At 46.0% G+C, this 19,954-nt stretch overlaps 1 protein-coding gene across 4 annotated transcripts in view; it reads left to right on the top strand.

The window, feature by feature from the left end:
- The window catches only part of SLC36A1 (solute carrier family 36 member 1), a 100,660-nt gene that overhangs the window by 14,366 nt on the left and 66,340 nt on the right, over positions 1–19,954 (top strand). For 3 of the 4 annotated variants that reach the window (XM_082620886.1, XM_082620883.1, XM_082620884.1), the window contains exons 3-9: positions 1,756–1,846; positions 2,712–2,800; positions 3,262–3,357; positions 5,427–5,511; positions 6,091–6,309; positions 12,330–12,428; positions 17,063–17,229. In XM_082620886.1, the coding sequence (XP_082477012.1) occupies positions 1,756–1,846; positions 2,712–2,800; positions 3,262–3,357; positions 5,427–5,511; positions 6,091–6,309; positions 12,330–12,428; positions 17,063–17,229 (846 nt within the window). Of the gene's footprint in view, positions 1–1,755; positions 1,847–2,711; positions 2,801–3,261; positions 3,358–4,871; positions 4,922–5,426; positions 5,512–6,090; positions 6,310–12,329; positions 12,429–17,062; positions 17,230–19,954 lie in introns of all 4 variants that reach the window. The other variant, XM_082620885.1, reaches the window with a different exon arrangement.

Below are 19,954 nucleotides of genomic sequence, written 5' to 3'. Positions count from 1 at the left end.
GATTTTGTGATAGGTCATATGGGTTTGGGTAATCCCAGCTCATGGCCATTGATTAAAAAGCATGATTTTGGTCAATTGCCTGGAATCCTGCTGTTTCAGAGCTGAAGTATGCTGTTCTGGTCCAGTCCCCTCACTCTACAGATGAGAGAACAGTCCCAGAGAAGGGAAGGGAATTGCCATATGGAGTTAATGGCAGAGCCAGGGCTGGAGGGACCTGATCTCCCATGAAACCCAGCTCAGGCGTTTTGGGGAGGCCTCTGGTAGGCAGGTGGTTTTGATACAGTGCTTATCTTTGCCCTTAAGTGGATTAAACATTTGCCAAGATAGAAATTTGCTTAGTCCATCATCCTGCACTTAATCTCCTGGTCACTGGCCACTGATAATGAATGAGTCACCCCTGGACCCTTACAGTCCTTTAGTTTAATCCAGGAGAGCACTTGTCTCTTCTCATTCAGACTTGAAGCAGTTTTCTTCATCTTGCCTGAGAAGCTTGGGAGACAGTTGAAAGGTCAAGAGATTTTCTTCCTGGAGGTAGAGGGAGAAAGGTTACCGAAAGTAAAATTCCTTTCCAGAGAGTGTAGATGGGTCTTACTTATTACGGTCTTTACAAGTTAACACATGATTTGCTTTCAGTTTCTACTGAATTGCAGATTTGAAGAAATATGTGAAAGCATCATTTAGGAGGTATTTAGGTTATTTGCGCAGAAGAATTTCCAGACAGTGCCAGGGGCCAAATCCTGATTAAGTCTGTGGTACCATGTTTGATCTTTTCCGTATCCTGCTGGAGTAACAGAGGATGGAAAATGCTAAAGATGAGGCCACTGACGTCAGTCCTTTGAGGAGCTCCCATTCCGTATGGAATGCCCATCCTCACCCAACCTGAGCGGCCACAGAGCTGACGCGCTCCTCTGTGTTGGTGCTCAACGCCTGTGTCTGGGCGTGTGTTCCCAGGCTCTTCTTCCCTGTTGGCACACACACAGAGCCCTGCGTAGGGCCCAGCTGGGCTCAGCCCAGGTCTCTGCACGCTACAAACCCTCACCTCCCTGCCCCTCCCTGGGCATTGTTCCTGGGCTCTTCCTAGGACAGGGATCTTTCTACCTTGGGTGGTTGTTAATGTGTCTGCCTTATCTCCTTGGAGACTTTTATTAGTTTATAGAGACTGAGGTCCGTATCTGGTTCATGCTAATTTCCACCATTGCATTAATACAATGTTTTACACATTATAGATGGTATTTGTTGAGTGAAAAAATAATGAGGACATTGAGAGACTTTACAGTTGCAGCTTTAGGCAGACAGTCTGTACAACAGATGAGGGAAAACTGTGTCCTCAAGGCAGAAGGATAAACTAGGTGACTGTGTGAAGAGGGCTTCTCCAATCTTAGGCATTTGACTCTTTTTTTTTTTTTAATAAAAAGTACACCAGGGACTGCAGACCCCCACTGTCCCTCTGATCTAATCTCCAAGAGAGGTGGACTTTTCAGATGCTTCAGGGAACAGAGTTTATAGCCCAATGACTAAGAGAGTGGGCTCAGGGGCTAGACAGCCTGGGTTTGAATCTAGGCTCACACTCAAGGTACATGGCCTTGAGCAAGTTGCTCCCTCATGCATAAGGTGAAGTTAATGCCTACCTCACAGGGTTGTTCTGGAAATTGAATGAGATAACTCATGAAGGCACTTAGCACAGCGCTAAGTGCTCGGTAAATGCTAGCTCTCATTATTGTTAACATGCCCTTGTCTGCCTTCTTCCCACTTCAGATGGTTCCAGACCCTGATTCACCTATTAAAATGCAACATTGGCACAGGACTCCTGGGGCTGCCTCTGGCCGTGAAAAATGCAGGCATCTTGGTAAGGGTCTGCGTCGGTGCAAGGAAATATTGTGACAAATTTTAGGAGACAGTTTTTTTTTTTTTTTAATTTACTTCATGGAAAACATTTTAAAATGGGAATATTTTCTTTTTCAAATTCAGTTGAGAAAAAGCAAAGTTCAGGTGTTCATTCATCTAAAGATATTTATTGAGGATCTTCTGTGTGCCGGGCACTGTTCTAGACTCTTAGAATATTATCAGTGAATAAAAACAGACAACGATTCCTTCCCTCATGGAGCTTACTTTGAGGCAAGGAGGAGGTACTTGAAAAGTTTCTGGCAGTTTCTATCAATAATATTAGCTAATGAGTTAGTAACAGAAGTCTGTCCATTTTCTACACAGTCCTTCCATGCCCTACCCTTAGATGGCCAACTCTGAGAATCTTATTTTTGTCTTTCATGATTCTCCCCCTATAGGCTGCCTGTCCAAAGCCGTTCTGGTTTCTTTTAAAGCTGGAGAAGCTCAGAGACGGGGATTGTCCTCCACTAAGGACGGTCCTGTGGCATTGCTCTAGAGAGAACTCTCCCCCTTCCACCACCCCTTAGCCTGTCTCTTCTTCCCAGACAGTCCCAGGAGCCTTCTATTCTGCTGATTGGCAACAGTCTCGGAATAGCCTTATCTTGTGTCATTCTCCTCCTGGAGATTAATTCTCTAGAAGGCCTGCTGAGGTTCAGATGGTGCCCGTCCTAACTCAGCTCATCTCTGCGAGCACATTTGTCTCTTGAAAGCTCTGCCGGAAGTTCTGTCATTGGAAGGTTCCCTAGTAAAGTTTTGATCATTTGCAAATCCAATTCTAATTCTGTCTGCTTGTCTCTCCCCCTCTTACCCACAACACCTGTCTGCAGATGGGTCCCATCAGCCTGCTGGTGATAGGCCTCGTGGCTGTGCACTGCATGGGTATCCTGGTGAAGTGCGCTCACCACTTCTGCCACAGGTGAGAGCACTTCTCGAGTGACAGATTGTCCTTTGGGGTTCCGTTGCCAACACTGGAAGTGATCACTTAACACAGATCACTCTGGACTCTGTGCCGGCTGAAGGTGGCTGCTAGTCATCACCGCACTGCCTTTCCCTGGCGATTTTTGTGTTCTTTGTTAGCTTGTTGTCATCTGTTGCACTTACTTATATCCAGTGGACAGAGACCACATTCTGGTTTTACGTGCTTTGTAATATTTACCCCACTGAAAAGGTTTACCAGATGGTTGTTAATTATAAGGGAAGTAACCGTCCCATTGACCTAAGACTTCTGCTCCTTGAAAGCATCAGACCCAGGACTCAGTGGTATGTCTAGGGTGGCTGATGGGGAACCGGCCCAGGTCTCCGTGAGCTATGTTTGTTCTGTCGTTGTTGTTGTCTGACCCCTGCACTCTGCCCTTCCTCTCCCTCCCCTCCTCCCAGACTGAACAAGCCCTTTGTGGACTATGGGGATACGGTGATGTACGGCCTGGAAGCCAGTCCCATCTCCTGGCTCCGGAACAACGCCCACTGGGGAAGGTAATGGGTTTCCTTTTTCTTTGTGGCTGTGGCCGCCCGGTGTGGAGGCCTTCAGATAGGGAGGTGAGGTGTGGGAGACAGTGCAGCTAATGGGAAGAACATTGCTTGGGTCTGCGGACTTGAGTTCTAGCTTAGCTCTGCCAGTGGTCATTTGTGTGACCCTGGGCTATGTGACCCCTCCCTTCCCTGGGCCTCAGTTTCCTCATTGGTAAAACTTGGGACCTGGCCTGAAAGATATTGAAGGGCTCTCCCAGCTTTGACAGCCTGTGACCAGTGATTATATTTCATCCCCTTGTTTGGTCAACAGATATATTTAAGCACACTCTTATAAGTGGTACAAAACAATTTTAGGTATAGGGAGGAGGGTTTCCCTGAGGGATATTATGTAGTCCTGGCCCTCCAATGGATGGAGAAAGATGCATGGGAATCTTGAGAACAAGAGATCAGGAATAGGATATACCAGTAGAGAGAGTCATGAGCTAGAAATACACCACAGGAGCCCTGAGAGGGAGGAGCCCTAAAGACGCTCTTGTCCGCCGTGGCAGATGAGAAGCGCACATGATAGGAGCTTTCAGGGCAGGGCACTGGGCGGGAGGAGGAAGGCTTCAAGGAGGAGGTGAGGTGAACCAGAACAAATGGGTTTGTTAGGGAAAGAGACATTTCAGGAGCTGGGTTGGGAGGTGTTCGGAAGTTTCTCCTTATGGTAACTTTTCAGATGCCTGGAGAGAAATATTCTACTGTTTGTTTCCTATTTGAGGAAACGGTACATGTAGATGTAGAAAATTGATAACATCGAGGGCTGAATCCTTTTTTTTAAAAAAAATTGAATCACATTAAAGTTATGTTCTCCAGAAAAACTCCTTGTTGTGGTCATAGGGAGACTTTTACCTTCACACATAGTCAGCTTCTTCCTGTGATGCAGGATTATGTAATTCTTTCAGCAAAGTCATTTTCTGTGCCTGGGAGAAGCCAGATTGCCAAGTGACCACTGTTGGTTGGTTGGTTGTTAGTTGATTCTTTCTTCTCCTCTCTTCTTCTCTCCTCTCTTCTTCTCTCCTCTTCCTTTCTTCATCTCTGTTTTTTCCTCTCTCCTCCTCCTCTCTTTCCCTCTGGCCCCATACCTTCCCCCTCCTTCCTTACTCCCTCCCTCCCTTCCTTCCTTTAATAAAATTAACGTGTGCTTGTGGTTAACAAAAAAAAAATTTTTTTTTTGGAACAAGTTAGGAGAACATAAAGTGAAGAGTAAAAGTATATCCCGGTCACAGTTGCATGGGTTTTCTTTTGGAATTTTCTGAATATATACAAACATACACACATTCTTAACATTTTTTACACTAATTACCATACTATGCATACTGATTGGAAACTTGTTTTGTTTTGTTTTTTTCCCTTAGAGGTCTTAGACATTTCTTTATCAGCACATGTAGATTTAACATATTCTTTTTATCTGCTGTATTCTGTTTCATCTCATAATGGCCTATAATTTAATCATTTTCCTTTTGATGACCCCTTAGGTTGTTACCAGCTGTTGTTGTAACAGTGCTTCAACCAGCAGCCTCTTTTGGTACATCAATTTCTGTGTCCTTATGTGAGAGTTGGTTCATCGATCCAAGTTATAGAAAGAGATCCGTGAAGGGGTCCGCTTCTTGGGCTTTTATACTGAGGGTTCCCTGTAGCTTTAGGACAAACAGTGTGAGAGGGGATAGGCGGGCCATGGGAAGGGGGTAGCCAAGGGGCTGGGTAGTGGTCCTGGTGTATGTGCTCCGCCCCGGGCAGTGCAGTCTCAGGACTGTCTCGAGTCTGCCTGACCGCATACAGCATTCCTGACACGAAGCCAGGAAGGGGACCTCGGGAACCACACAGATAGCACCTTCTTCACCTTCCTCCAAGGCTCTAGACCAGTGGCATGTGGCACATTTTCTCCTCTTTCCTGGGCAACACTCATCCTTGTCACCTGATGGGAAGGGTCTGTGATGACTTGGGAATAAGTGCTGTTCAAACACCTGTCTCTCTGGCAGTCTTGCTTGCTATCATTACGATCTTTGTCTTCCTTCCTTCCCCACCTGCAGGCACACTGTGGACTTCTTCCTAATCGTCACGCAGCTGGGATTCTGCTGTGTCTATTTTGTCTTTCTGGCTGACAACTTCAAACAGGTAAGCCCTGGTAAAAAGAGAGACTGGCAAGAGATGAGTGGACTTTCTGTTTAGGGTCTCTTCCAAGCCAGTTTTGTTCAACACAAGAATTGAGATCTTAACACTTTATGTAGAACAGTGTCAATGTCGTTTGATTTTATCTGAAGACCCAGGGCATGGGACTTCCCTGGCAGTCCAGCAGTTAAGACTCAGCAGTTCCACTGCAGGGGGCACAGGTTCGATCCCTGCTCAGGGAACTAAGATCCTGCATGCTGCGCGGCGTGGCAAAAAATAAATAAATAATAAATAAATAAATGAAAATTAAAAGAAAAAAAAACTTTATAGAGACCCAGGGCGTCAAGAAACCTCAGGATGTCTTGCTGTCCTCCTGTCTTTAGGTAAGATGTGATCAAACCCAGCTCAGACATTCATGTGGCTAACAATCATGAAGTTCTCCAAAGGCAGTTCACCGACCACTAACTTTCTATGTGGCCTTCTTCACACACTGAGCCTTTAGCCAAGAACCCCTTCTGGTGGGAGGGCCACTGGTCTTTGTCATTTGAGAGGCTTTCTCTGCTGCTTTTCTTCCCCTCATTCTAGGTGATAGAAGCAGCCAATGGGACCACCACCAACTGCCGCAACAACGAGACGGTGATCCTGATGCCTACCATGGACTCGAGACTCTACATGCTCGCCTTCCTGCCCTTCCTGGTGCTTCTGGTGTTCATCAGAAACCTCCGAGCCCTGTCCATCTTCTCCCTGTTGGCCAACATCACCATGGTGGTCAGCCTGGTTATGATCTACCAGTTCATTGTTCAGGTATGACCCCAGGCTCCCCGCTCCACCTATTAAATAATCAGAGAAACAAAGAAAGTGAGTAAGTGGAACATAAATAGGGGTTTGTTACTTATGAGCAGTGTACTTAGTTAGGTTAGGGCTTCTCAGCATGGGCACTGTTGACGTTTGGGCCGGATAACCGTTTGTTGTGGGGCTGTTCTGTGCATCGCAGGATGTTTAGCAGCATCCTGGTCTCCACCCACTAGGTGCCAGTAGCAACCGCTCCCCAAGTTACGACAACCAAAAGTGTCTCCAGACGTTGCCAAATGTCCCCAGGGGGGCAAAATCACCCCCACTGAGATCACTGGTTTAGACTTTTTCCCAGTTAGATAATTAAGACATGATCATTATATAAGATTGGAAAAGAGAGAAAAATATTAAGATGATTCTTATATTAACTTATAACATTTATATTCTTATATTAAATAATCTAAGAATCATCTTATTATATAATATATTGTAATAAGGAATACTATATTATTATTTTACCACTCCAGTTTTGTTTTTTGTTTTTTTTTTTTGCGGTATGCGGGCCTCTCACTGTTGTGGCCTCTCCTGTTGCGGAGCACAGGCTCCAGATGCGCAGGCTCAGCGGCCATGGCTCACGGGCCCAGCTGCTCCGCGGCATGTGGGATCTTCCCGGACCGGGGCACGAACCCTCGTCCCCTGCATCGGCAGGCGGACTCTCAACCACTGCGCCACCAGGGAAGCCCTACCACTCCAGTTTTATATTATTTGTCAGAATTGTAAATCCGGTGATTATTCCACCTCACATAGCCCATGTGGGCAGGTCTGTGGGGAGGTGCAGGAGAGGACATCTGTATATAGATGGGTAGAAGATCAGGCTGAGGAAAATGTGCCCTTAAACACTGGTTGATTATAGACATTTGCCAAGACTTGAGAAAAGGAAAAAAATGAAAGCATGTGAATAAAAGAATAACTTTTAAAAAAAGGTATGTACATTTAATTCCCCAAATAACTCATCAATACATACTTATGAAAATACAGACAACACAAGTACCTTTTGAACACTCCGTCTCCACCCTGAGTCTCCTCCACTCTGGGACCCTCTGTGTGTGTTTCTAGGTCCTGCGAATGCATTTACACACTGTATTCCTATGTAGAGAAATATATAAAGCAAAAATTGGTTTTGTGGGTTTTTTTAACATAATTAAAAAATTATTATATGTAGTGTTCATCTGCTTTGCTTTTTTTCTTTGACAATGTCTCAGAAAGCCTTCCATGCTGATATACCTATTTATCTCATTCTTTTTAATTGCTAAATAGTATCTCAGAGAATAGACGTGTTGTAGTTTCATAGCCTGTCAAGTCATGTGTCATCTGTAGTGTCATTTAGTATTATGACAGTGAATATTCGTATGCCTTCCTTTTTGTGGACATGTATAAATACTTCTCCAAGATAAGCATCTAGAGGTGCTAGAGACGCAATTGCTAGACAGTGTGCACTGTAGAATTTTTTATATTGCCAAGTTGCTTTTTCCAAAAGCTATTTACCAATTTCACGTTGACTCCCTTCCACAGTTTGTAAGCAACCCCTTCTAGCCACACTGTATCAATCTTTTAAATTTGGCTCAGTCTGACAGGTGAACATTACCTCATTTTCACAGTCTGCTTAACAGTGACCTGGTTACCCCCTGATGAGGTTTCTAGGAGAACAGTGGGTCGTAAAATACAAGGACTTCCTGTACTGAGGAAATGACATAATGAATTTACACCAACAGTGTAGTCAGTGAGCATTCACTGGTATTTCCTTCTCCCAGTAAGTCAGGTGGATGGCAGAGATGGACTCTCCTCCTGCAGAACTATTTTCTTTTTTTTTTTTGAATACAAATTTTTTATTCTGGGTGCTTTTTACCATTTCAAACATCATAAATAGCAAAAGACAAACAAACAACAAAAAAAACATATTGCAAAAACAATACAAAAAGATTTAAAATATATAATTTACCTATAATAATCATGTAAGTATATGTCTTCATTATATATATTTTATTCATAATTTTGTTTATAGCTTTATTTTAGTATCTTTTATGGTTCTAGTAATGTAAGTGATATCCTTTATAAAAAGCCTTGCCGTATTCTTACTAGCAGTCAAGGTGCAAGAATGCCAAATCAAACTAGCCAAGCATCTAAGCAGAACTATTTTCTAATGCATAAAATAGACAGCTGTCCATGTCCCATTTCTTTATGGGACTGGAAAGAGGACCTGTGAACGCGTGAATGACAATTTCCAGAGAGTTTCTTTCCCTATCTGGCCAATTAAGTTAAAACAAGCAAGGGTAAATAAATGTATGATTTAACTTTGTAATTAGAGATCTCAGTCAGTGCCTAGGACACACTGCGGTGAACGCTAAAGACAAAAACGGGTGATGCCAGCTCACGGAGACACCGCATTTAATTTCAAACCACTGCAGGTTGTTGGACTGTGATTGTTGCTGTGATCCGAGGGCTGGGATGGGAATATGGGTTCCATAGTCCCCCCGTGAAAGTAGTGTCCATCCAGGGCATTGTCTGTGCCTCGTACAACCTGCGCTTCTGGATGAGGCAGCCCTGCTGACTTCCCGAGAGCGATTCTGAGCCTGTGTCTGGGCTCAGCCAGGAGGTGGGTTGTGATCTGATAGTGTTCTCTGCCCGGGTCTGGCTGTGTGTCCAGGAGCTTCATTTTGATGTGGTACGCAGCTAAAGATGTCCCTCTGGGTTGTTTTTGTTGTTGCTGTTAGTTCTGTCCCATCTTGGCATTTTGCCCTCTTTACCTTGATATTTCCTCCTGCTGTCCAAAGTTCCTGAATTTTCACCTAAACCCGAGCCTGTACATGACCGGTGCTCTTGCGCCTCAGGCTCGTGCCATTGTAGGAAGTCGCCTGATGCCTTCCACCTGAGCAGCTGTCTTCATCATGTTCATGACAAATGGCACAGTTCTAAGCAGAGTGCCTTGCCCACAAGGGCTCCTAATAAATCCAATAAATGTGTTATCACTGCATATCCTTAATTCTTTTTTTTTGGCCGCATCTCACAGCTTGTGGGATCTTAGGTCTCCTGACCAGGGACTGAACCCAGGCCATGGCAGTGAGAGCTCAGAGTCCTAACCACTGGCCTGCCAGGGATATCCTTGATTTTGATATGTGTTTTTTCACAGATAATAACATTTCCAAAATTGGAGTACATCTGACAATCCTTATGTACATTTAACAGCATTTTTTCAAAAAGCTGTTACAATTACATAATGTGGTACAAATGACAAATGAGGAGATAATATGTTGCGAGTGAGCCGATTTTAATTTGTACATTTCTTTGCAAATGAAAGTTTTTCCCCAAGTTTAATTCGTTGGAGTGTAAGGCAGTAGCAGTCATTATATATGTAGAATTATAAATTCCTTCTGCTGGTCTCATTCACACCAGTATCCCCAGACATGTCTTTTGAAATTCCCCCTCTGATATCTCAGCCCGATCTGATATATGACTCTGGGCAGTAGTCATCCATTAACCAACAGATCCACTAACCTCCTGTTTTCAGGAACTTCAGTTACACTGTGACTCAGGGATAATTACAGGGTGATCTCCCCCTCATATTTCATCAAAGAACAAAAATATTTATGAGTCTTGTCTTCATTCTAGGAACTGAAGTGCTTCTTCTTTATTTTTTATCTTTTGGCTGCGTTGGGTCTTCATTGCTGCGTGCAGGCTTTCTCTAGTTGTGGCAAGCAGGGGCTACTCTTCTTTGCGGTGTGCGGGCTTCTCATTGCGGTGGCTTCTCGTTGCGGAGCACAGGCTCTAGGTGCACGGGCTTCAGTAGTTGCAGCACGCAGGCTAAGTTGTTGTAGCACGCAGGCCCTAGAGCGTGCAGGCTTCAGTAGTTGCGGCATATGGGCTCTAGGGCAGGCAGGCTTCAGTAGTTGTGGAGCGCAGGCTCTAGAGCACAGGCTCAGTAGGTGTGGCACACAGGCTTAATTGCTCCGCGGCATGTGGGATCTTCCTGGACGAGGGATCGAACCTGTGTCCCCTGGCAGGTGAACTCTCAACCACTGCGCCACCAGGGAAGTCCCTGAAGTGCTTCTTATGAGAGATCTAACTGATTTCTTAGCAGGGGCTCAGAAAAAAAAAAAAAGAAAGCATTTAAAAGATCCTTTTTATCTTAGGAAGACTATAATATAATTGCTTTGAAATCTTTCAAAGAGAAGCCTATTACAGAGAGGAATAGTAGATCTCTTTTTGCTCTCTGATATTATTCCATCACACTGTTAGAACATGCCCCATATCTCTCTAGAGACCTCTTTAGTGAAATCAGTTTTAAAAGATTGTAAAAGGCAGTTTTAAAGTCATTTTTTAATCTAAAGGCCAAATTCTGAAAGGATGGCAGCTTCTGTCTCCTCTGAGTCCTGCTCCTTCGATACTGTCCATCACTGAGGACTCTTGCCCATTGGTCAGCCAGGTGGGTACATACTTACATTGTACCTGCAGTTATCAAGTGCCTTGGTTTTTATTTGCCTTCTTTTTTTTTTTTTTTGCGGTACACGGGCTTCTCACTGTTGTGGCCTCTCCCATTGCGGAGCACAGGTTCCAGACACGCAGGCTCAGCGGCCATGGCTCACGGGCCCAGCCGCTTCGTGGCACGTGGGATCTTCCCGGACCGGGGCACGAACCCGCGTCCCCTTCATCGGCAGGCGGACTCTCAACCACTGGGCCACCCGGGAAGCCCCTTGCCTTCTTTTTAAAATGCTTTTTTTGCTATTTTTTTCCCCATATGTGCCGATACACCTGTTGTGTGCCTATCAAAAATATTTTCCAAGTGTTGATTTACAGGATTTTTGAAAAAAGAGAGAAAGGGAAGTAGAGAAAAAAAGAGAAAGTGTTCATCTAAAAATCTACCACCTTTCCCTCCAGCTTTATCTGTGTGGAGTGTTTATGTAGTTATATCATGGTGAATATATAAATTTTAAAAATATTTTTCTCATTACTATTTCATAAGCCGTTTTCACGTACTACTTAGTTATCCCACTCTTTACTTTTTAAATAGTGCATAATATTCTGGGGTTTATTGGATGTGCAGTAAACTAACTGTTCAGATGTTTGGGAGCATTTAGGTTGTTATCACTTACTGTTAAAAAGCCTTACTCGGGGCTTCCCTGGTGGCGCAGTGGTTGAGAGTCTGCCTGCCGATGCAGGGGACACGGGTTCGTGCCCCGGTCCAGGAAGATCCCACATGCCGCGGAGCGGCTGGGCCCGTGAGCCATGGCCTCTGAGCCTGGGCATCCGGAGCCCGTGCTCCGCAATGGGAGAGGCCACAGCAGTGAGAGGCCCGCGTACCAAAAAAAAACAGCCTTGCTCAACTTTTTTCATATTTTCATCATTTTTTTTTCTACTTAGATTATATTTCTAGGGATGGGATTACCTACTGAAAGAACATGATTCTTTTTATGCAGTCTCTAACATTTGAGGTTTTTTATAATAAATTTATTTTTTTAGTTTTGGCTGCGTTGGGTCTCTGTTGCTGTGTGTGGGCTTTCTCTAGTTGCGGCAAGCAAGGGCTACTCTTCGTTGTGGTGTGCGGGCTTCTCATCGCAGTGGCTTCTCTTGCTGCGGAGCACGGACTCTAGGTGCATGGGCTTCAGTAGTTGTGGTTCGCAGGCTCTAGAGCGCAGGCTCAGTAGTTGTGGTGCATGGGTTTAGTTGCTCGTGGCATGTGAGATCTTCCCGGACCAGGGATTGAACCCACGCCCGCTGCGTTGGCAGGCGGATTCTTAACCACTGCGCCACCAGGGAAGTCCCAACATTTGAGTTTTTAATGGTACTTTGGGCTAGTCTTTCCCCAAAGCAAGTAGGGTTTTCTCAGCTTGATGGAAAAAAAAAAAAAAAAAGGAAAGGCTATAAATGACCCCAAATCATCCGTCCCAAACTTAGGAAAGGTTTGACCTGTCTGATGCTGTGGTTGAAATCATGAATCTCTATATAGCCTTTGCTCTGTTTTATTTTCTCTCTTTCAGGATATCCCAGACCCCAGATTCCTCCCCTTGGTGGCATCCTGGCGGACCTACCCTCTGTTCTTCGGCACGGCCATTTTTGCATTTGAAGGCATCGGGATGGTAAGAGTTGCACTGTGATTCTCTGGTGCCCTCAGTGTCCTTGAGGTCTGCTTTAAGGAATGCTGAGGAAATGCTATTAGAAATTATCTTCTGAGTCTTATTGGCCAGTTAGTGAACAGCGTTTCAAAGACTCCACTGAAGTTTCCCAGCTCCAGCTTACTTGGAAGTAAGTTGTATGTAATTTGAGAATGTTTCCCTTCAAGCCCTCTCTGTTGCACACTCATCTCCTGTGTGTGCAGTAAGCAGCAGTGCAGGGCAATTCTGAACACAGGGTCTAGATTCAGACTGAATTGGGGTGAGTCCCGGCTCTGCCAGAGAGTAGCTGTGTGACCTTGTGCAAGGACTCGCCTTCTCAGAGCCTTCATTGTTTGCTTCTGAAAAGTGGGCTTAATGTTTAGTAGTTGTTAGGATTAAATGAGATATGTGTAAAGTGCTTTGTACGGTCCCTGACATATGGTGAGCATTAAGTACTTTTTCTTTTCATTAATAATACTATTGATTTTATTGTTAAGTCAATAAACATAGGAATGAATTCTCTGCCCTGGAACACTGTTGAGCTGTATTTTCCTTGTATAAATGAGTAGCCTTTACTCCCAGCTCAGCTTCCCCGTGTTGGTGCTGTGATTTCACCAAATTCTTCTACTAAAGGGAGGAATCTGTCACTCAGGTGTACCTATTTTGGTTTTTATTTGTGTTTTTCATAATAAAGGTCCAGAATTCTCTGAAGAAAGTTATTAGCTCTGCTGGCCTAGGGCTTAGGAAATGGGAAGACACTTCTTTCATGGAATATCTTTTTGTCCCCATTTGATTGTCCTGTCACCTTATACACTTTTAAGAAAACCTAGAAGCTGGACATTTTTTGTCACAATTTGAGGAATTGCCCAGGTGGTGTCCATGGAACGTGAGACTCTAACAACATGGGGGAGGCTTTTCGAGTGATTGTGTGTACGTGGTTGTCCTGAGGTTTTGAACCTTTCCCTGTGCTTGCTCTTGGGGCTTCTCATCGCCCAAGAAGAATGTCTCATTTTTTAAAAAAATTTTTAAATAAATTTATTTATTTATTTTATTTTTGCGTTGGGTGTTCGTTGCTGTGTGTGGGCTTTCTCTAGTTGCGGCAAGCGGGGGCTACTCTTCGTTGTGGTGCGCGGGTTTCTCACTGCGGTGACTTCTCTTGTTGCGGAGCACGGACTCTAGGTGCATGGGCTTCAGTAGTTGTGGCTCGCGGGCTCTAGAGAGTGGACTCAGTAGTTGTGGCTCGCGGGCTCTAGAGCGCGGGCTCAGTAGTGTGGCTCGTGGGCCTAGTTGTTCCGTGGCATGTGGGATCTTCCCAGACCAGGGCTCGAACCCTGCATTGGCAGGCAGATTCTTAACCCCTGCACCACCAGGGAAGCCCCAGAATGTCTCATCTTGATTCACAGACATATATGGTTTCCCTGCTGCTGGGGCAGAGGCCTGAAGGGGCCTGTATTATAGCAGGAGAAAGAGGTCCCAAGCACTCGGGACTGGAAAGAAGAGGCTGAGTGAGTGCAGAAAGAAGCCCGGGTTTCTTTAGGAACGTTGTACTGCATTTGTCAGTTTCCCCTAACAGCACAGGGCAGAAATTGCTCTTTGCTTCATTTCATTAGCTGAGACTTGGATACGGAGTGATTCTGTAATCGTCATTATCTGTTACTTCAAGATTTGTCCATGTTTTCTCTTTTTACAATAGAGACACTGCTGTTTTGACTCTTAGTTTGGATCTGAGTGCTGTTGGGCATGACCGGTAAGAGCAGTGGACTCAATGGGGCTTCCCGTGTTCTCTCTGTTTCTGCACCATTTGGCCTGGGCTGGCCGGGCTGGAGGAGATGGGCACCCTGCCCTCTGGCTCCTGAGACTCTCCATAGAAAGAAACTGAAGGAAAGCTTAGAAACTGTTTCTCATTGGATGTGGATCAACTGAAGCTTGAGCCCCTTGAGCCGGTGGGGGGTGGGGCGGGTGTTGCTGAGGGCCAGTTGGAGATACAGAGCAGTGATACGCCCCAGAGCCCCAGGCCTGCACCAGGCTCACTGGGTGTGTCTGGCTCAGATCTGCTCTGCCTGGTGGCCGCAGGCCTTCAAGGAAAATGAGCGTAATGACAAGATCAAAGACAGTTGGGGATGGGGGCGGGGGAGGGGGGTGGGCGCGGGCAGTTTGATGTTGCCCTGAGTCACGTTTCCGGAGTCAGACCAGCCAGGGGCAGTTGACAGCAGATCATGAAGGTTGTCACAGTCACGCTTGCTATTTTCCCTGTGCCTAGACGAACCAGCCTTCATTAAGGGCCTTTCCTAACAGTATGGAGGTTCCTCAAAAAACTAAAAATAGGGACTTCCCTGGTAGTCCAGTGGTTAAGACTCCTCGCTCCCAATGCGGGTTTGATCCCTGGTTAGGGAACTAACATCCCACATACGACAACTAAGCTCACACACTGCAACTACTGAGCCTGCGCACTCTAGAGTCGGTGCGCCACACCTAGAGAAGCCCACATGCTGCAACGAAGACCCAGCACAGCCTAAATAAATAAATAAATAATAAATAAAAATAAATTTATTGAAACAAAAACCTAAAAATAGAGTTGCCATGTGATCCAGCAATTCCACTCCTGGGCATCTACCCAGACAAAACTATAATTTGAAAAGATACATGCACCCCTGTGTTCATAGCAGCACCATTCACAATAGCCAAGACGTGGAAGCAAGCTAAATGTTCACTGACAGATGAATGAATAAAGAAGATGTGGCGGGGCTTCCCTGGTGGCGCAGTGGTTGAGAGTCTGCCTGCCAATGCAGGGGACACGGGTTCGAGCCCTGGTCTGGGAAGATCCCACATGCCGCGGAGCGACTAGGCCCGTGAGCCACAACTACTGAGCCTGCGCGTCTGGAGCCTGTGCTCCGCAACAAGAGAGGCCACGATAGTGAGAGGCCCGTGCACTGCGATGAAGAATGGCCCCCGCTCGCCACAACTAGAGAAAGCCCTTGCAGAGAAACGAAGACCCAACACAGCCAAAAATAAATAAAAATAAATTAACTAAAAAAAAAGATGTGGCATACACACACACACACACACACAAACACAAACACACACACAATGGAATATTACTCAGCCATTGAAAAGAATGAAATAATGCCATTTGCAGCAATGTGGATGCAACTAGAGATTATCACACTAAATGAAGTAAGAAAGAGAAAGACAAGTATCATCTGATATCACTTATATGTAGAATCTAAAATACGACCCAAACAAACATATCTACAAAACAAGAACAGACTCACAAATAGAGAGAACAGACTTGTGGTTGCCAGGGGGTCGGGGGTAGGGAAGGATTGAGAGCTTGGGATTAGCAAATGCAAACTATTTACATATAGGATGGATAAACAACAAGGTCCGACTGTATAGCACAGGGAACTGTATTCAATATCCTGTGATAAATCATAATGGAAAAGAATACGAAAAAGAATATATATATGTATGACTGAGTTACTTTGCTGTGCAGCAGAAATTAAACACAACATTGTAAGTCAACCATACTTAAATAAAATGTTTTAAAAGAAAATTTTCATAATAAAAATTTTAAGTATTAAAAAAAGAAAAAGGGGCCTTTCCTTGGCTTTGGCTAATGTTAAAGAAAGTCCTGGACTTCCCTGGTGGTGCAGTGGTTGGGAGTCTGCCTACCAATGCAGGGGACACGGGTTTGAGCCCTGGTTCGGGAGGATTCCACATGCTGTGGAGCAACTAGGCCCGGGCGCCACAGCTACTGAGCCTGCATGCCACAACTACTGCAGCCTGCGCACCTGGAGCCCGTGCTCCACAACGGGGGAGGCCACCACAATGAGAGGCCCATGCACCGCGGCTGGGGAGAGCCCGCGTGCAGCGGCAAGGACCCAACGCAAGCAAAAATAAAATAAATAAATTTAATTAAAAAAAAAAAAGAAAGAAAGTCCTCTGCTGTGAGGCAGAAGGCCGTGAGGATCAGTGGTTTGAAATAAGAGTCTGGAAACTGGGTTTTGTTATACGTCTCCACGAGCCTCAATCTCCAGGGTCCTCTCGGTTTCTCTAACTTGGAGATTTCACTTGTCACTGCTAGTGCCCACCCCTTTTGAGGTAAGGAGACAGTTTCTGGGAACTGGAGTGGCAGTTTTCCCTGACCTGCATTTTGCATTCTTGGGACAGCTTAGCAGAGCTGTGACTTCAGGTGAGGTACAGCTGGCTTGGGCCACCATCGGTGTCTCTTCCTTGTTGCGCTGGGTGGGCATGATGCGAGAGGGCCTGCTGGGTGCCTTGCCACCTGCATTTGAGAAGCAAACAGCACTCCTAGCCCACAGGGATCTTGTAGCCGGAGGCAAAGAGCCAGACTGTGCCAGGAGTCCTGGCTTCCGGGCCTGCCTGCCCTTACCTCCTGGGACTTCCTGCTTAGACAGCAGGCTCCAGAGCTCCTCCAGCTCAGCAAGTGTAACTAATGAGGAAAAGCTTGCGTTTGTCTGTCTAGTCAAGGGCAGATGTGCTTTGGGAGAATTTGGGGATAGAGAAGTTACTTTTTTCTGAGAATATTACTTTGTTGTTGTCATTGGCCATTAATGTTGCTTTATTCTATGCTTTCTTTTCTCTCACTACTCTCCTAGGTTCTGCCCCTTGAAAACAAAATGAAGGATCCCCGGAAGTTCTCGCTCATCCTCTATGTGGGAATGGCTATCATCACTGTCCTCTACATCAGCCTGGGGAGTCTGGGGTACCTGCAATTTGGAGCTAACATCCAAGGGAGCATAACCCTCAACCTGCCCAACTGTTGGTATGTGGGGGAGGATGGAAACCGGGGAGCACTGGGTTCTCTAAAAATTAATAAGGGTCAGAATGTGTATTTTTCCTCCTCCCTATCTCTTAAATCAGCCCACTTCACTTTAAAAATTTTTTTTTCATTTTATTTATTTATTTTTGGCCGCGTTGGGTCTTCGTTGCTGCGGGCAGGCTTTCTCTAGGTGCGGCAAGCGGGGGCTACTCTTCATTGTGGTGCGCAGTCTTCTCACTGCGGTGGCTTCTCTTGCTGCGGAGCACGGGCTCTACGCACACGGGCTTCTGTAGTTGTGGCACGTGGGCTCAGTAGTTGTGGCTCGCGGGCTCCAGAGCACAGGCTCCGTAGTTGTGGCGCACGGGCTTAGTTGCTCCATGGGATGTGGGATCTTCGCAGACCAGGGCTCGAATCTATGTCCCCTGCACTGGCAGGCGGATTCTTAGCCACTGCGCCACCAGGGAAGCCCCAGCCCACTTCACTTTAGCTCTCACTTGCCACCAGCCCCCAGCCTAGCACCATCCCTCCTTGGCTGCCCAGTAAGCCTTTTGGCTGGTTTCCCTGCCTGGGTCTGACTCTCTCTCCAAATCTGTTCTCCTCCTGTTACCCGTGTGAGCCATCTAACCCTTAGTGCAGTCATGCACTTCCCCACTGAGAAGGCTCAAAGGCTTCCTTTAGTTCTTATGATAAAGAGGAAACCTTCAGGTACAGTCAGGGCCACTCAGGCTCTAGCCCTACCCCTACCTTATTCCTTCTCAGTGAGGAGGACTCAGCCTGGGTGTCACTCTGTTTGAGAAACTTCTCTGATGTCTCAGCCACAGCAACTTCAAGTCTAGGTCAGTGGCCCTCCTCTCTGTTGCCCTGGAGTCCCATGAGGATCCTGTCCTAATTCTTCTCCCATTGTGTTGTAGTTGTCCGTTTACCTGTACTGTGATCTCCCTACATTGTAAGCTCTGAGGGCAGCAACTGTCCAGTTCTTCATTTTACTCCAAGCCCCTGGCACAATGCTTGGCATACGATCAAAACCCAGTGAAAAGTTTTTGATTGAAAAGGAGGACTAAGCGCTGAGACTGTGAGGCATTTATAAATGAGGAGAGGTTACCAGGAAGCCAGTGGGGCACAGAGGACAGAGGTGATCTGCCATGTCCCAGATCTATGGCCTTGGACAGATCACAGCTTCTCACTGCCTCAGTTCCCCTTTCTGGGAAATAAGAATAGTCATTTCTGCCAGGATTGTCATGAAGATCAAAAGATGTGTGTGAGGGCTTCCCTGGTGGTGCAGTGGTTGAGAGTCCGCCTGCTGATGCAGGGGACACGGGTTCGTGCCCCGGTCCGGGAAGATCCCACATGCCACGGAGCGGCTGGGCCTGTGAGCCATGGCCTCTGAGCCTGCGCGTCCAGAGCCTGTGCTCCGCAACGGGAGAGGCCACGGCAGTGAGAGGCCCACATACCGCAAAAAAAAAAAAAGATGTGTGTGAGCTTTCTAATACTGTACTGGCACTATGGAGAAGTAGGATGCTGCAAGAGCTTCATGCTTTGGGTGAGTCATTCTGATGGAAATGGATGCTGCATGGATTGGTTGATCCCCTGACTGATGGTGCCATTTCTCCCTGGAGATCTGAGCCCAGAAGGGTCAAACATCCAGTCCATTGACCTTGAACCATACTAAATAGATGGAGAAAGAGGAAGGCAAACCTGCCTGCTTCCCAGCTTCTGCTGTGCCTGTCCCGTGGCTGTCACCTGCTGCATGTGCAGGTGCAGATGGAGCCTCTCACCGTGGGCCCGGGATGCTTGGGAACCTTTCTGTATCTCATTTTCCCTAAGTCATGGTTGGTGTATTGTAGAGAAGCACTGAGACATACTGAAATGCTTCCTAAAAAGGTAGATGTCACAGGGTGTGTCTTAAGCAGCAGTTCTTTTCGGAAGATTAGTTTCATTGCAAAGAGCAGCCGTGAGCAGATTCTGAGAAGCTTGTCGAATGCCCTAGGGATCAGAATAACCTTTCAAGCCAGTCTGGTTTTAGAGCTCTGATCAGTGAGGCATTGTACAAGGACAGATTGAGAAGATTGAGAAAAACATTTTTTCAGGAGTATCAGTGTTTCACACAGGACACCCCAATCAGCAGGGCTCTGGGGACTAGGTTTGTTGTATGGCCAGCCAAGTGGTAGCCCTGAAATGGGCTTTTGTTTTCTGAAAGTCTTTCTCTTTCCCTCTGATGCCTGCTTTTAAATTTCCAAATGTTCCTGCCCTTTCAAGGGGGAAGAGTCGGGTGGTAGCTCGCATAAGTGAAAATAAATGGATCAGGAGCCGCAGAAGCAGCCCACATAATCTGAAGCCATAGCTGAGCATCTGTCTTCTTTCCTCTGATGTTTCAAACCCAGCTACCCTAATCTTTCTGCCTCCATTCGGGTGTGATTTATTTGGCCATCCCAGCAGGTGACTATCCTGATTCTAGACTTGTCAGCACTCCAGAAGGCTTTGGTGCTGCACTGAGTTTAATTATAGAGCCACTAGCTGGTTTTTTCCCCAAGGATTTTTATCATCTCTTCTTGGAGCAAGTAAGATGTTTTGGCAATCTCAGTTTCTCCCAGAGTGTTCTGCTCATAGCATTAGAACATCTTCTAGGTATTAATTTCGACCACAGAGGAATTCCGTATGCATCATGCATAATATAATCACCACTTTTAAATAGATTTCCAAGGGAGGGAGGTCCGTGTTTCTCGCTTCA

This window comes from Mesoplodon mirus (assembly GCF_964341445.2).
Source record: "Mesoplodon mirus genome assembly, chromosome: 5".
Classification (NCBI taxonomy): Eukaryota; Metazoa; Chordata; class Mammalia; order Artiodactyla; family Ziphiidae; genus Mesoplodon; species Mesoplodon mirus.
Note: the sequence above shows the minus strand (reverse complement) of the source record. Positions and strands in the feature narration are given on the sequence as shown.